At 43.3% G+C, this 14038-nt stretch overlaps 1 protein-coding gene across 2 annotated transcripts in view; it reads left to right on the top strand.

Moving 5' to 3' along the window:
- Positions 1–14038, top strand: part of CFAP95 (cilia and flagella associated protein 95) — a 105253-nt gene that overhangs the window by 70241 nt on the left and 20974 nt on the right. For both annotated transcript variants that reach the window (XM_045288621.1, XM_045288620.1), the window contains one exon: positions 13520–13577. In XM_045288621.1, coding sequence (XP_045144556.1) covers positions 13520–13577 — 58 coding nt within the window. The remainder of the gene's footprint in view (positions 1–13519; positions 13578–14038) is intronic.

Genomic DNA, 14038 nt, shown 5'->3' on the forward strand with positions numbered 1-14038 from the left:
TCTGCTAAATCCGTACTCTGAAGGGCAAGGCTGTCAAAAATTAAAATGGGAAAAGGACATGGCTAATTTCTATCTTATTTGATTTAGGGATTGAAAGCCTGTAGAATAAAATGTGATCTCAGTTCCGTGCTGGAAAGAGACCTGGTCTCTCAGAAAATCTGCCCTTAATTCGTTTGCATTGGTAGGATTACTTGTTTGCTCTGTTTGACTCATATGTATCAGCAAGGAAACAAATATATGAGCACCTTCAACTGCCCTTTGCTAATTCCACATATAGTTATTTCTTTCCATTAATGTCTACTAATTATAGGACACCCTATGCAAGAGAATGCCATGGTGTTTTAGATAGACTGCCTTGAATATTAAATATTCTTTTGCTTCTTGCCAACTGTACAGCTGTGGAAGTTAAATGTCAACTTTAGAAGGCAATGAATAAGAATGAGTTTGCTCAATGGACCAAAATAATATGCTTCATCTTATAAAAGAAAGGCTATACTCTTAATGTAAATTTAAACTTCAGAGAACCTCTTATGTGAAAAAAGAAAAAGAAGCTTTGGTTTTTAAGGAGACATCTGTCAGACAGCATTAGTTTTTTAAATCATATTCACTATTTTGTTATGGCTTCTGACAATCTGTTTTGTTTTTTTTTCATAACTCAACCTATGACCCACCTACTCAATTTTCAACCAATATGAAGATAAAACATTTTCCCTCAATAAATGGAGAGCAAATATTTCACTGGACATACAAAATCAGAACAATTGGAATGTTTGAGACTGCTGGATTTGTCACTCCTGACTTTAACTAGAAACAAGGCCCTCAAGGTAATCTCTTCCACATAAACCATGTACTGATATAAACCTAAAAATAAGCAATACAAGGAGAAGTTTCCATGAACCAGTGCATGGAAGCACTCGCTTGGCTATCTGAAGAAATTTGGAAGAGAGCTACCTGGTCAACCCAACTGAGAGAGATCTTTGTACCCAAAGCAAACAGTCTACAACAGAGACAACATAATAAAGAAAGAAAAGATGGCAGCTATCAACGATTTCGTTGTATTTGGATCCACCACCAATGCTCATGAAGGTAGCAGGCAAGACATCTAGCCATAGATTGCATTGAGCTAATCTGCTGCAGACGACTTCTTTAACAATTTTTAAAGAGCAAGGATGTCACTCAAGGACTGAAGTGCACCTGATCTAAGCCATGGTCTTTGCAATTGCCTCCTAGACACGTGAAAGCTGGAACGTGAATAAGGAAGCCAAAGAGTTCTTGCATTTAAATGATGGTGTGGGTGAAGGATACTGAATGTACCATGGGCTGGCAGAAGAACAAATAAACCCATCTTAGAATAAGTACTGTCAGAATGCTCTTTGAAGTGCAGCTGCATTGAGACGTCTCACATACTTGGGTCATGTTATCAGGAGAGACCAGCTCCTCCCACCCCAGAGAAATACATCACGCTAAAATATAGGGTCGATAAAAAGGACCTTCAATGATGGGCTCAGGCATAATAACAATTGTGAAGATGGTGCATCTGGGAAGGGTTTGTTCCATTGAACATAGGGTCGCTGCAATTTGGAACTGATGGAGCCTAGCAACTACAACAGGGAGCATCCAGGGTAGGACTGAAAGTGATATTGAGGATTTAAATTTGAGAAGTAACATTTCTAGAATTTGAAACTACATTGAGCTCACCTAGAATTAGTTATTGGTTGTTTTTGTTTGTTTGTTTTGAGAGGGGTTCACAGTCCCCCCAATGAATCTCCAAGGACTTGGCTTTGGCTACTGAGGCAAGGAGAGCCCTGGTGGCATAGTGATTAAAGTGTTTGGCTACTTACAGAAAGACCATGGTTGGAACCTACCATCCTCTCCAAGGAAGAAAGATGTAGCAATCTCCTTCTGCAAAGATAGACAGTCTTAGAAACTCTGTGGGGGAAATTCTGCTTCATCCTCTTGGGTCACTGAGTTGAAGTTGATTCAGTGGCAATGGATCTGGTTTGGTTTGGTTTGGTTTGGTTTGGTTTAGTGATGAAAAGCTGAGTGTCAAAGAGGCTCAAAAACCTCTTAGACATCAACAGTGCTCTTATAGTCCCAGACAAGTACTGTGTCTTCGTGGGATCTCAAAAAACATTTCTCTTATTACATGGCAAGAGACATTAGTTTAAAGGTATAGAAAAGCAGCCCATTTAAGGTATATGTGGAAAGTGGATGGGGAAATTCATTACAAGTAATTTACTAGGTAACACTCCTTCTTTGACCTCCTATATGGTTCTTAAGTAGCCTCATGTAATTTTCACCAAATTTGAGGGAATGCTTTTTATGAGGCATGGAAATCAAAGTCACTAATTATCACAAGACCTCTGGATCATTGATTACCCACTGTGGATTATCAAGGGCATCATCAAATACCCAGAGTAGAACTGCCCCGTGGAAGTTCTGAGACTGTGATTCTTTACCGGGACCGACAACCTCATCTTTCCCTCGTGGAGTGGTTGATGAATTTGAAATGCGGATTTTGTGGTTAGCAGCCCAAAGCTAAGCCCCTACATCCTTGGGTATCTGATTCTCTAATACAAAATCATTTCATGTCTTGTCTAGGGCACCAGAAGATTGTAGGGGATTGATTCTAAAATGGAGTGTTTTCCATGTTTAATATCTGGACTGGACCGGTCACCAACTAGCCATCCAGCCCACAAACAACCGAGAAACCCAAACAACCATGAAACAGTAATGACAAAAATGAAATCAAACATGTCCGATTTTGGAAAGTAGATGTAGTGAAAACAAAATCATCATTTTACCTTAAGATCTTATTTATGTCTTGGAAGCCTTTATTAAAATAGCCACCTGTAAGCATGCACTGTCCTGGATAATAGTCCGCAGGAGAAACCGCTCCTCTGTCCCCTTTTATCGTTGAGTATTAGTTGCATCGGGGATTGGGCATAGTCAATTTGAGGGCATTTTCTGTGGAAGAAACAGGTCCATGGGAACTTGGGTCAGTTCAAGGTCAGCCCCAGTGTACTGAAGGTCAGAAGTACCCAAGGTAGGCTTTACACTTTTCACAAAGTGACCCCTAACTACAGTTACTTTCTCATTTTTGCCAGATTTTATTACCTCCTGGTACTATTGATTCATGTCTATTACCCAGTGTTTATGATAGATGTGCCCTCTTCCCAGAACTCATCTCAACATTTATGTGATCCATCTGGCAGAAGCAGAAACATGAGTGTAGTGTTCGGGATCACTAGGCACCTTTTGGGACGTAGCGTGATGTTTCCGAAGGGCCTGGAAGGGGAATGCAGGAGACCAGGGTTCTACGTCAGGACCTGCACTAAACCCACTATGTGACCTTGTGCTGGCTAATAAACCTCTCTGGGCCCCGCTTGTTTCCTTCTGGAAAATGAGAGGATTGGACCAAATGATCCGTAAAGTCTTTCCCCACTCTAAAATGCTACCATCGTAAGGAGAAGGGCATCTCTAGTCACATAAATGGGCAAGTTAAATGAGGCCAAACAGCAGTTCAGGGAATTAAGTTTTCATTGTTGGCACGGAGCACTTACCTGTATGCGCGTGGAGCCATCACTTCACGGTGGCTGTATCAAGCTTAGGCCACAGTTTAAACTCTTTCCATTTATTCCTCTCACTGGGGCATTTAGCATCTATAAAACCTTTGGCACTCTTCAGAGGAAAGGGGCTGCCCATGAATAGTAAGAAGTTTCTCTTTTCTTTTCTCAAAGTACCATGCAAGGCATGTGCTTCCTTTTCTCCGCCGGCCCTTGTGTGGCAGCTTTTCTCTGGGTAATAGCACCACGTGTCTCCTAAGTAAGTGGTAAAGATTCTCAGAATGCTGAGCTTGTGGAGTTTAAGCCTGGCATTATATTTGAGCCTGACATGTCCTATTGTCCATGATAAACTAGTGTTACTTCTCTTGACGATGAAATGTGGTTGCCATAAAAAGTATTCATCATGACTTAGTCTTCCGTGGGCCCCCGTGGATAACTTTATGTCATGTCTGTTAAGACACAAAGGTGTTCCTAGAGAGCTAAGCACCTTCCAGAATGGCAGAAGTCTTTACTGTTATCTAGACGTTCATTTTAAAGACTTAGAAGTAGGAAACTAAAAGGGAAGAACACGCTCAGCCTATCTGAACCTAATAGAACTCAAGAAAAAATTCAAGCCTCAAGTTGCAATCTTGAACGATTCTATGGGCAAAATCTTTGAATCAGTATCCAGAGAAGATGGAAAGGATCTACAGTGACTGTCACAATAAAACTGGGCAACAGGCCACCTTTTCAGGAGGTAACATAGGAGCAAGAACCAATGGTGCTGAAGGACGTCCAAACTGCACCGAATACATTAACCTAAAGCAAGGCTCCAGGAGTTGATGGAATCCTCACTGAAATGTTTCAGCAAGATGAAGAAGCACTAGAAGCACTCACTCATTAATGCCAGGACATTTGGAAGTGAGCTACTTGGCCAACTGTTTGGAAACGATCCATATTTATGCTCATTCCAAAGAAAGGTGACCCAACAGAAAGCTCAAACTATAGAACAATATTACTGATATTGCAAACAAGTAACATTTTGCTGAAGTTCAGCCCACAATGGCTGCAGCAGCACATTGACAGGCAACTGCCAGAAATTCAGGCCAGATTCAGAAGAGAGATCATAGGGACAAGGGTTATCATTGCTGATGTCAGGTATATCTTGGCTCAAAGCAAAGAATACCAGAAAGATGTTTCCTTGTGTTTCACTGACTATCCAAAGGCATTTGACTGTGTGGACCATAATAAATGGTGGATCACCTTGAGAAGAATGGGAATTCCACAATACTTCATTGTGCTCATGAGGAACTTGAACATGGATCAAGAGGGAGTTTTGCAGACAGAACAAGGGAATGCCGCATAGTTTAAAATCAAGAAAGGTGTGCATCAGGGTTGCATCCTATCTCCATACTTGTTCAATCTGTCTGCTGAACAAAATATCCAAGAAGCTAGCTTATATGAAGAAGAATGTGGCATCATGATTGGAGGAAGGCTTATTAACATGAGACATGCAGATGATACAGCCTTGTTTGGTGAAAGTGAGGAGGACTTGAAGCACTGGCTGATGAAGATCAAGGACTGCAGCCTTCCGCGTGGATGACAACTCAATGTCAAGAAGACCCAAATCCTCACAATTGATCCAATAGGTGACATCATGATAAATGGAGAAAGGTTGAAGTCATCAAGGATTTTGTCTTGGTTGGATCCATAATCAGTGCTCACGGAAGCAGAAGTCGAGAGAACAAAAGACATATTGCATTAGGTAAATGTGCACAAGACCTCTTTAGAGCATTGCAAAGCAAAGACGTCACTTTGAGGACTAAGGTGCACCTGACCCGAGCCCTGGTATTCGCCATTGCATCATATGCATGTGAATGTTACACATTGAGTGAAGGAGACATAGAATAATCCATGCCTTTGAATTGTGGTGCTGGAGAAGACTATTGAAAGTACCGTGGACTGCTAAAAGGACAAAACCAACCTGTCTTGGTAGAAGTACAGGCAGAGTGCTCCTTAGAGGCAAGGATGGAGAGCCTTCATCTTACAGACCTTAGCTATAGTGTCAGAAGAAACTAGAAGGAGGGAAACACCTTGCGATGGATTGACTCTGTGACTGCATCCATGGGCTCAGGCCTGGGAACAATTGTGAGGATAACACAGGTCCGGGCAGTGTTGAAGGATCGGAGCTGACCTGTTGGCACAGAACAACAGCAGCAGAGTTCATTTAACTCGGCATTTGGCACGTGCATTGTTAAATTATGATTCTATTGTACCAATCTTACAGTTTATTTCAAATGAATTCCCCAAATTGCTAGGCTTGAAGAAATTACATTTATCCTACCTGTTTGAATTATTATAAAACAAATGTGTGAGTGTCTTCTATATTCTAGAGACAGTCAGGTACTGGGAATGCAGAGACAGTAGACATTCCAATGCCTGAAGTAGCTCATTGTCAAATACATGTCAAAAACAACCAGTCAATACTTGTGTCTCCATAAGAAAGAGAGACATTAGCTGCAAGAATAGAAACCCTAACTAATGACAGCTCATATCGTTACGGGATTTACTTGGTCACTGGCGTGAACTCTAAGGACCTGCACTCCGACACTGTTAAGTAATGAAAAACCCAGGCTTGTTCCCTTCCTCCTGGTAGGTGTCTGTCACCTTCAGAGTCTCAAGGTGGTTGCCCCGGCTCCGCGTATTCATTTGCTCCAGAAGGAAAAGTGAGCACGTGAAGTCTTCCTGCGTTTACGGGATAGACTGGGGCGTGGCCGGCCTACACACCACACTCACTCGCATGACGAGGGGGAAGAAGTGTTGGAGGAGGTGTTGAACGACCGGGAAACCCGTGACTGTGAGAGCAACGCCTGAAGGGGCAGTGTCTGGAAGGGTGGGAGTTGGTCTGGTCAACAGAGAAGGAAAGGCAACCCAGGCATGAGATAAATACAAAGCCAGAGAGGCCTGGGACCCAGGACGAGTCTACCTAGATCATGGACTACCGATTTGGAGTGATGATGCGCGCTTAAGCTGGCAAGACTTTCTCAGACAAAGAAAGCTGGGCCTGAAAGGCATGTTAAGGAGCTTGCTTTGCACTGTGGTTGAATTTTTCCCAGCAGTAGCTAGAAACGACCTACCAGAGAACAGGCTGGCAGCCAATGGGGACTTGCCGTCAGGAGATTGGTGAACTCACGTAAGGCAAGGCATGATGAGGGTCTGACCTAAGGTATGGTAACACAGAGGGAGACTAAGGGACAGAGCTTTACCATGTGAAGAAGAGTTGACATTTATTTGATGACTTATTGATTGTGGGAGTAAAGGAGGCTTCTGGCTTTGGCAGTTGGGAATATTGGACATTTACTGGGGCATTGAAGACCAGGAGAAGAACTGTCAGATAGTAGGTACGTGTTTGGTGCAGGAGAACCAGAGAAGTCATTGACTCCATCACAGTCACTCATGAACTATCCTGACAGGTTCTTCTGCTTCTAGTCTTGTCCCTGCACCAAAGCTTGAATCATTCCATTAAAATGCAAAGAGAATGATCGCGTTCCACTGTTTAATGAGTTTCATTGCAGCACAGTTGTACCCAGTAGTTGGAATAGCCACACATTCTGTGGCTGGCACTGAGCTGCGGACTGTACGTGCCGTGTTTGATTTGATGCTCCTCCTCAGAGATGGAGACAGCAGCTATCTCCATGTTCGGAAGAGGCTCAGAGAGGTAAAGGAACTTACCAGAGCCGCGTTTGAGAATCACGCTCAGTCTCTCTGACTGCAGAGCCTGTTGCTGGAACCATGACATTACATTGCCTTTTGTGCTTACATGTATACAATGCTTCATATCCTTCAAAGTACTTTCACATGAATTATCCATTAGTCCATTCTTCCTAACAACTGGGCAGGGCCCCTCGGGTAGGTATTTTCTTCACTACACCGAGTGGGGAAATCAAAGCACGGAGATGATAAAGCCCTCCAATTCATCATTAATTCATTCATCTGTCCATCTAGCCTATAAACATTTATGGAACAGATACTAATGGGGAATGTTGAGATGCAGCGTGTTTAAATGACTGGCTCAAGGTCCCGTGCTACGTTGTGACAAAGCAGAGACTAGAATCTTTGGGCTCCTGATCTTGAATTATTCTTGGGGAAGGGGAGAGCTGTTTCTAAAGTTTCCAGGAAATGTTGCAAGTACTTGGCTTGGATTGCGTTGGGCCCCTCCCCACATGGTCAACTTTTGGAAACTCCAGTCCAGCGTTGCAGCCTCGGAAAGCCACAGGGCTGTTTCTTCCCTGTCCTACAGAGTTGGAACCGACTCGATGGCAGGGAGAGGAGGTGGCTTGGATCAGGAGTAATGGCAGATCAGGGTCGGCCTCCATTTTGTCTTTCTTCCCTACTTCTTGCTCACTAGGTTCTTAGAGGCTAATTTCTTTCTTTTTATTTAAAATAATAATAATAATGAAGCCTGGCTTTCAGCAGCTGTGAAAGAATGATTAGATTTGGTCTGTGAGGCGTCAGTAGGTAAGGAGGAGGAGAAAATAACAGGGATATCAATTTCAGCTCAATAGAAGAACGATCCCCCTGCACCCGCCTCCCCGCAATGATGGCAGCTATTACAGATGAGACTGAATTTCCCTGAGTGGCCATAAGCTCCCCCCACAGCACGAAGTGGAGTAGACTCTGGGGTCCTCTGTGGCGTCCTTGTCCTGAATAATGGATGCTGCCCCTGCTGCTGGCAGTGATGGGATTAATTCCAAATGAATTCCCTGCTTCTCCGAGACACTTTCTCATGTTCAGGCTCGTAGGTGAGACCATCTGATTGGTTGAGGGTGTATCACATGTCCTGGCTCTGGCTTCCAGGAATCTAGGTGAGGAGCTAGCCGCTCCTCCTCCAGACAAAACCAGAAACAAAGAGTGAGCCTTTAGAATTCATCCAAGTAGATAACCGTGATTTGGGGGCAGCATCTTGTCATAGACTTAGGCGTGCTGCCTGCCACCAGTCGTTCTGTGGGTACAGGTATTTTGACCTTGGTTTACCCACCTGAGATATCAGACTTGCTTTCCTTTCTCACCTTACAGAACCTCATTGGTGTTCTCTGTCTTACAAGATGTCTTGTAAGCAGTGAACGTTAAGGAGAACTGACGTGGCAAAGTGCTGGTGGGCTGAGTAAAGGGTCCTTAGAGGTCGTTGGCTGCCTTCAAATTGGGCTCTGTCTACATGATGAGTTCATGCACAACAGAAACACTGTCCGGTCCTGAACTGTCCTCCTCGTTGGTTACAGATGAACCCTTGTGATCCATCCCTTGATTTTCAGAAGTAGAGTGCCAGGCCTTTCTTTCTAGCCCCTCTTAGTCTGGAAGCTCCACTGAGACCTGCTCATTATCATAGCAGCATGCGATGCTCCACTAACAGACAGTTGGTGGCTGTGCCGGAGGGGTACACTGACCCAGAACTGCCCTCATGTCTGCCTCACTCAGGTCGAGAATTCTACCAGGAAACCCCCAATGTCCCCAGATATCCTTGAGGTATGGTATTATTGTGGTGAATTTATTCACCTCTGCTCTTTCTCAAAAGGTTTTTTCTGTGCTTCCGAATGTATCTGAATCCTGGCGATTGACTTGTGCTCATTAAACACAAGCAAAGCCAGAATTCTAAATTAATTTCTCATTCATTTATAACGAGAAATAAAAATTTCAGGCACACCAGACAGTCATGTCAGCCTAATCAGAGCATTCTCTCTCTGTGAGAAAACCATACGAGAAACCAAAGTATAATCAGTGTGCGCCGCGGAGCGTCCTTGGGATGGGGCAGGAGGCAGTGGTTTCTGATTGCAACGATTAATGGCCTCAGACTCGGATTGCCTGATTGTAACAGTCAGAACTCTTTTGATTGGGAGAGAAAACACAATTAAAACAATCTTCTACAGAAAGAGTTTATTTTAAAAAGTTAAACGTTTATGAAAGCCTCAAGGGACTATGGGAAAATCAATGAAACAGCTGGGTTTCAGAGACAGCTGGGACCAGGACCAGGACCAGGACTAGAACATCTTGAATGTTCCTTTTCTGTTAGCTTTATTCTCTACCTCCAGGCATGGTGTCTTCACTTGGTTTCTTCACATGGTACCTCCCCCAGCTCCCATCAGAGAGAGGGAGAGGGAGAAGGGAAAGGGGGGGAGGGGGAGACCTTTTCTCATTGGCTTCTAGTGAAGAGGAGGAAGCCTCAGGGAAGGCTCTGACCAGCCGAATCCTTAGCACTACCAGCTGTGGAGAAGGATGGGCGTGGCAGAGCCGAGCCTAGTGGCACAGACTGGTTTCTGGAGGTTCACGAGAATGAACCAAAGCTGTCGTTGGCTGCCGATGAGTCTAGCCTGGTGCACTCACATTGATGTGCTTCTGCCCTCTTTCCAGAACGTACCCAAACACCAAACCCTGCCCTGGAGTATCTTCTGATGGACAATGACCCCATTTAGAGCATTCAATACTATAAATCATTAGGCAGCAGACAATCTCATCTTTTGCTAGCACCGCTGATGGATTTGAACCACTGTCTCTGTGGTTAGCAGTCCAGTGCCTACCACACGACACCATCAGGACTCCTTACTCCCAGAACCAGAAAGATCTATCTATGGCCCAGAACACCTCTTCCCTAGGAGCGTGTTGGAACCAATGGTCCCACTGTGGTTTTGACCTCCTACTCTCCTGAGTCACTCAAGGTCATTTCCATTCCTATGGACTTGCTTGTACTTTATACTTAGTGTTCTGCTACACCTTTAGACGGGTGTCTACCAGCAGGATCCATGCTGACTGTGTATAGTTGTGTTCTCCAACGACCATCCCATCTGAAATTTGATGAGTATATAATATACACCCTCTGTATCATTCAAAGATTGATACCCTGTTTCTCAGGTTGAAAAAGAGGGGGATTACATGGAGTTGGAAAAACGGACGGAAAGTTAATCGCTCAATCTTATAAAAATGCACGTTTTGCTTAGTAAGTTCAGAAATACCAAATGCTGATTGGTAAGGTCTGCCTGCCCGAACCATAACCAGAGTTTGACTGAGGTTCTCCATGTCCTTTGTGTCAGAAGTTTAGGTTAAAAAAAAAAAAAAGGCAATTTCTTTGTCTATTGACTCATAACTATATTTTAAAATTATGAATGTTTTCATTCTATAAAATATTCTTATAAGGTCCACATATTCAGTACTCAGTAATGTACTCAGCAATTCAGTCCCCATTAATATTTTTATCATATTTGCTGCATATATTTTAAAAAGACATGGCACCTCTGAGAGAATCGAGGAATTCCCCAAGGTGTACCATAACGCATGCCCTTTGCAAAGGGTCCATCTGTGTCCCTCTCTGCGTGTGATTGGCTGCTGCCTCGCAGCAGCTCCACGTACTCGACGTAGGACAGAACCAAACATGCCCGGTCCCGTGCCAGCCTCACAATTGTTACGTTTGAGCTCGTTGCGGCAGTCCCTGTGTCTGTCCATGTGGTCAAGGGTCTTTCTCTTCTGTGCTGCCCCGCCCACTTTGCCGACCATGACGTTCTTTTCCAGGGACTGGTCTCTCATAATAAATATGTCCAAGTCTGCCTGGGAAACCACTATTCGGAAACCTCAGACACCTTGTCCAGGGCCACTGTGAGTCGGCATCAGTGGTGCATGAAGTTTAGAATCAGTTGACCAAGCTCCATGAAGTAGATGCCTTGTTGCTTACTGCACTGGCGGTACTTTCAATTTGTTGGTTGGAATAATTGCCCTCATAAATTGCCATCATCATTCTGTCAATACAAAGAGGAGTTCTTTTATGTCCTTCAATAAAATTTTACAACTTTCCCCATAAATGTCTTGCATATCTTATGTTAGATAGATTCCAATTGGGGTTTCAGAGTTTTTGATGCAATGATGAATGGGCTTTTTCAACTCTAGCTATATTTTTTTATTTCTTGTTGCTGGTGTTTGTGTGTGCTGCTAATTTGTTTGTTTCTTATTATTTTATTGTATGTATTTTTCCACATAATTAAAAATTCCTTATAAATACAATTTTAGGAGCTGCAAAAATGCTGCCAATTTTGGTATATTGATCTTGCATCCAATAATGGGCAGAATTTGCCCATTAGTCTTTTACTTTGTGACTTGTCTGGAACATTTTAATGTGGAAAATCATTTGTAGACACACTTTTTATCTTTCATTATTAGACTTAGGTTTCTTTTTTTCCTTGTTTTACTGCTTTTTGCTAGAGCTCTAGTAGATCATTGAATAGACAGAAATCATCATGGAAGGCTTTGTTGTGTATTTGAGAGTGTTTATGGGGAGGATTCCCCCCACCACCACCCCCTTTGTTGACTGTTTCCTGCTTCCCCTGATGTTGCTGTTGTTCTGCTCCTGTTAAATCCTCCGGTTTGCTAGCCCAGCAGCAACTAGGTAATGCTACCCAGGGAGGAGAAAACCAGACAGCTCAAGAGCGCCCTCTTACGTTGGAACAGTGAAGTTTAACTAATTAACCACCCATGTTTTTTTTTTTTTTAGAAGCAGTTGTCTACTGATATTATCTTATTTAATAAGCCCGGGAGCCTTCATTTCTGGTGCTTAAGTTCTTCATTTCTTGTTACCTTCCTAGTGCCCCCACTTCCCCAGGAATTGGGGCTTCCCAAGACAGGAACAGCTCACTTTCCAAGACTCTTTCTTGGAAAACCAGTGTTCAAATCCCCTAGTTCTCAGACTTGTTCTTAGTATTTTACACCAGGGAAGGCTGCTCTTTCTGGGGATGATGATCTCTCTCATCTATCCTCAAAGGACTTTTCACCTTCTCTCTTTAACGTAACCCCGGTCCGATTCTGTTCCAGCATGGGCTCTGGGTCTGAGACTGCTGGCATTTCCCCCCACCTGCATGCCACTTGGGGTTTGTGATATGCTCCATCCCTTACTATGCTCGGTGTCAGTGACGGTGTGTGTGATCTGTATGGCTTTTAGAGGTTGTATGTGCAGCTCTGGATTTGAGGCAGCAGGTCTAGGGAGGTGTTAAACTCCTCCTCTGTCTCCCATATTTGCCACTTTTATTGTTGTGATTGTGTGATTTTTTTTTGGTCTTATATATTATATAGGTTAGGTCCCCCTCTCCCCCAATTGTGTTGAATCTATAAATCGCATTGGCAAGATCTGACAACTTAACAAGAGTTTCTCTTTCCCTATGGTTTTCTGAAGTTTGAATATCATGTGTCTGGCTATAAATTAAAAAAAAATCATTTTATTAGGGTTCATACAACTCTTATCACAATCCATACTATAAATGTTTTAAGTATGTTTCCTGCTTTGTTTTCGTTGCTTTTCTGGATCTGCGATTGAGTATCTATCACTAATGATGTAAAATTTTCACCCATTATAACTTCACATATTTCTTCTGCTCCTTCCCCCCTCCCTCCCTTCTTCTTTTTTCCTATACTGCCTCAGGCTTTCCCTTTTAAAATTTGATTGTTTGTAACTTTTGGGGAGAGATATATCTCACCCAGCATTTTTGTGTGTGTAATAAAGGTAGATGTGGGTGGGAGGGACTATGTAACCTTTGTCCACATAGTGGTCCTCTACTAAACTCTTCCTCTATGATGGAGCAGACAACCTGGAATAAACAGACTCAAAGTAGGTTTGAGAGGTGAAAAGTGCAGGACAAAAAGGCCCCTGGAAGTCTGAAAGGCAGAACAATTGATCTCAGGCTGGGAGGCCTTGGTAACCACAGGTGTGTTTCCGACTGGAGATCTTACAGGTGGCGCTGGATTGAAAGTCATGGAAGGTGTGCCTTGCTGGGGGTGGGGAACTCTATCAACAGGGTCTAGGACTGCTACGGGTTTCAGATTTGGCCTGTTTTAACATTTAAAAGGACTAGTCCATCCGCCAGTGTTTTTATTTACACTAAACGCTGAAAATAGCATTTATCTTGAAGTCCTTCATTTCTCAAACATTGCCTTCTCTATTTTAGGGATTTCTTGACAAGTTACTCGCAAGAATACGTTCCGCCGTACCCTTATCAACCACGTGTGAGTAGCAGAGGCCGAAAAGCCACATTCTAATTCTTGTTTATCTACTTCCTTACCTCTCATGTCAGCAGTCACGCTTGGATTTCTGATGGGTTATATTTATTGAGAAATAGTAACTGGGGCAGTCAATAAACATGTTTGATGGTTTTGATTTAATTCTGGAAGTGTATAGAGTTCAAGGAGACATTACTTTAGTGTCCAAAAGGTATTGGCTACTTACTTTCTCTTTCTCTCTCTCTCATTTTGTTTTCTTGCTCTCCAATCTGAATTTGAGGAGCTCTGCTGGCTCTTTGGTTGAACCACTTGTCTGCTGATGAAAAGACCAGGGTTTCCAGCTCATCAGCCTCTCTTTGGGAGAGAGCTGAGGCTGTCTGGGAAACTGTATAGTGGACACTCTAAGAAACAGTTCGACTCCATGTCGTTGCTATGAGTTGGAATCCGCTCAATGGCAGTGGGTTTTT

Source organism: Echinops telfairi, unplaced genomic scaffold (genome assembly GCF_000313985.2).
Source record: "Echinops telfairi isolate 266 unplaced genomic scaffold, ASM31398v2 ScPeMD7_22;HRSCAF=79, whole genome shotgun sequence".
In the NCBI taxonomy this organism is placed as follows: domain Eukaryota; kingdom Metazoa; phylum Chordata; class Mammalia; order Afrosoricida; family Tenrecidae; genus Echinops; species Echinops telfairi.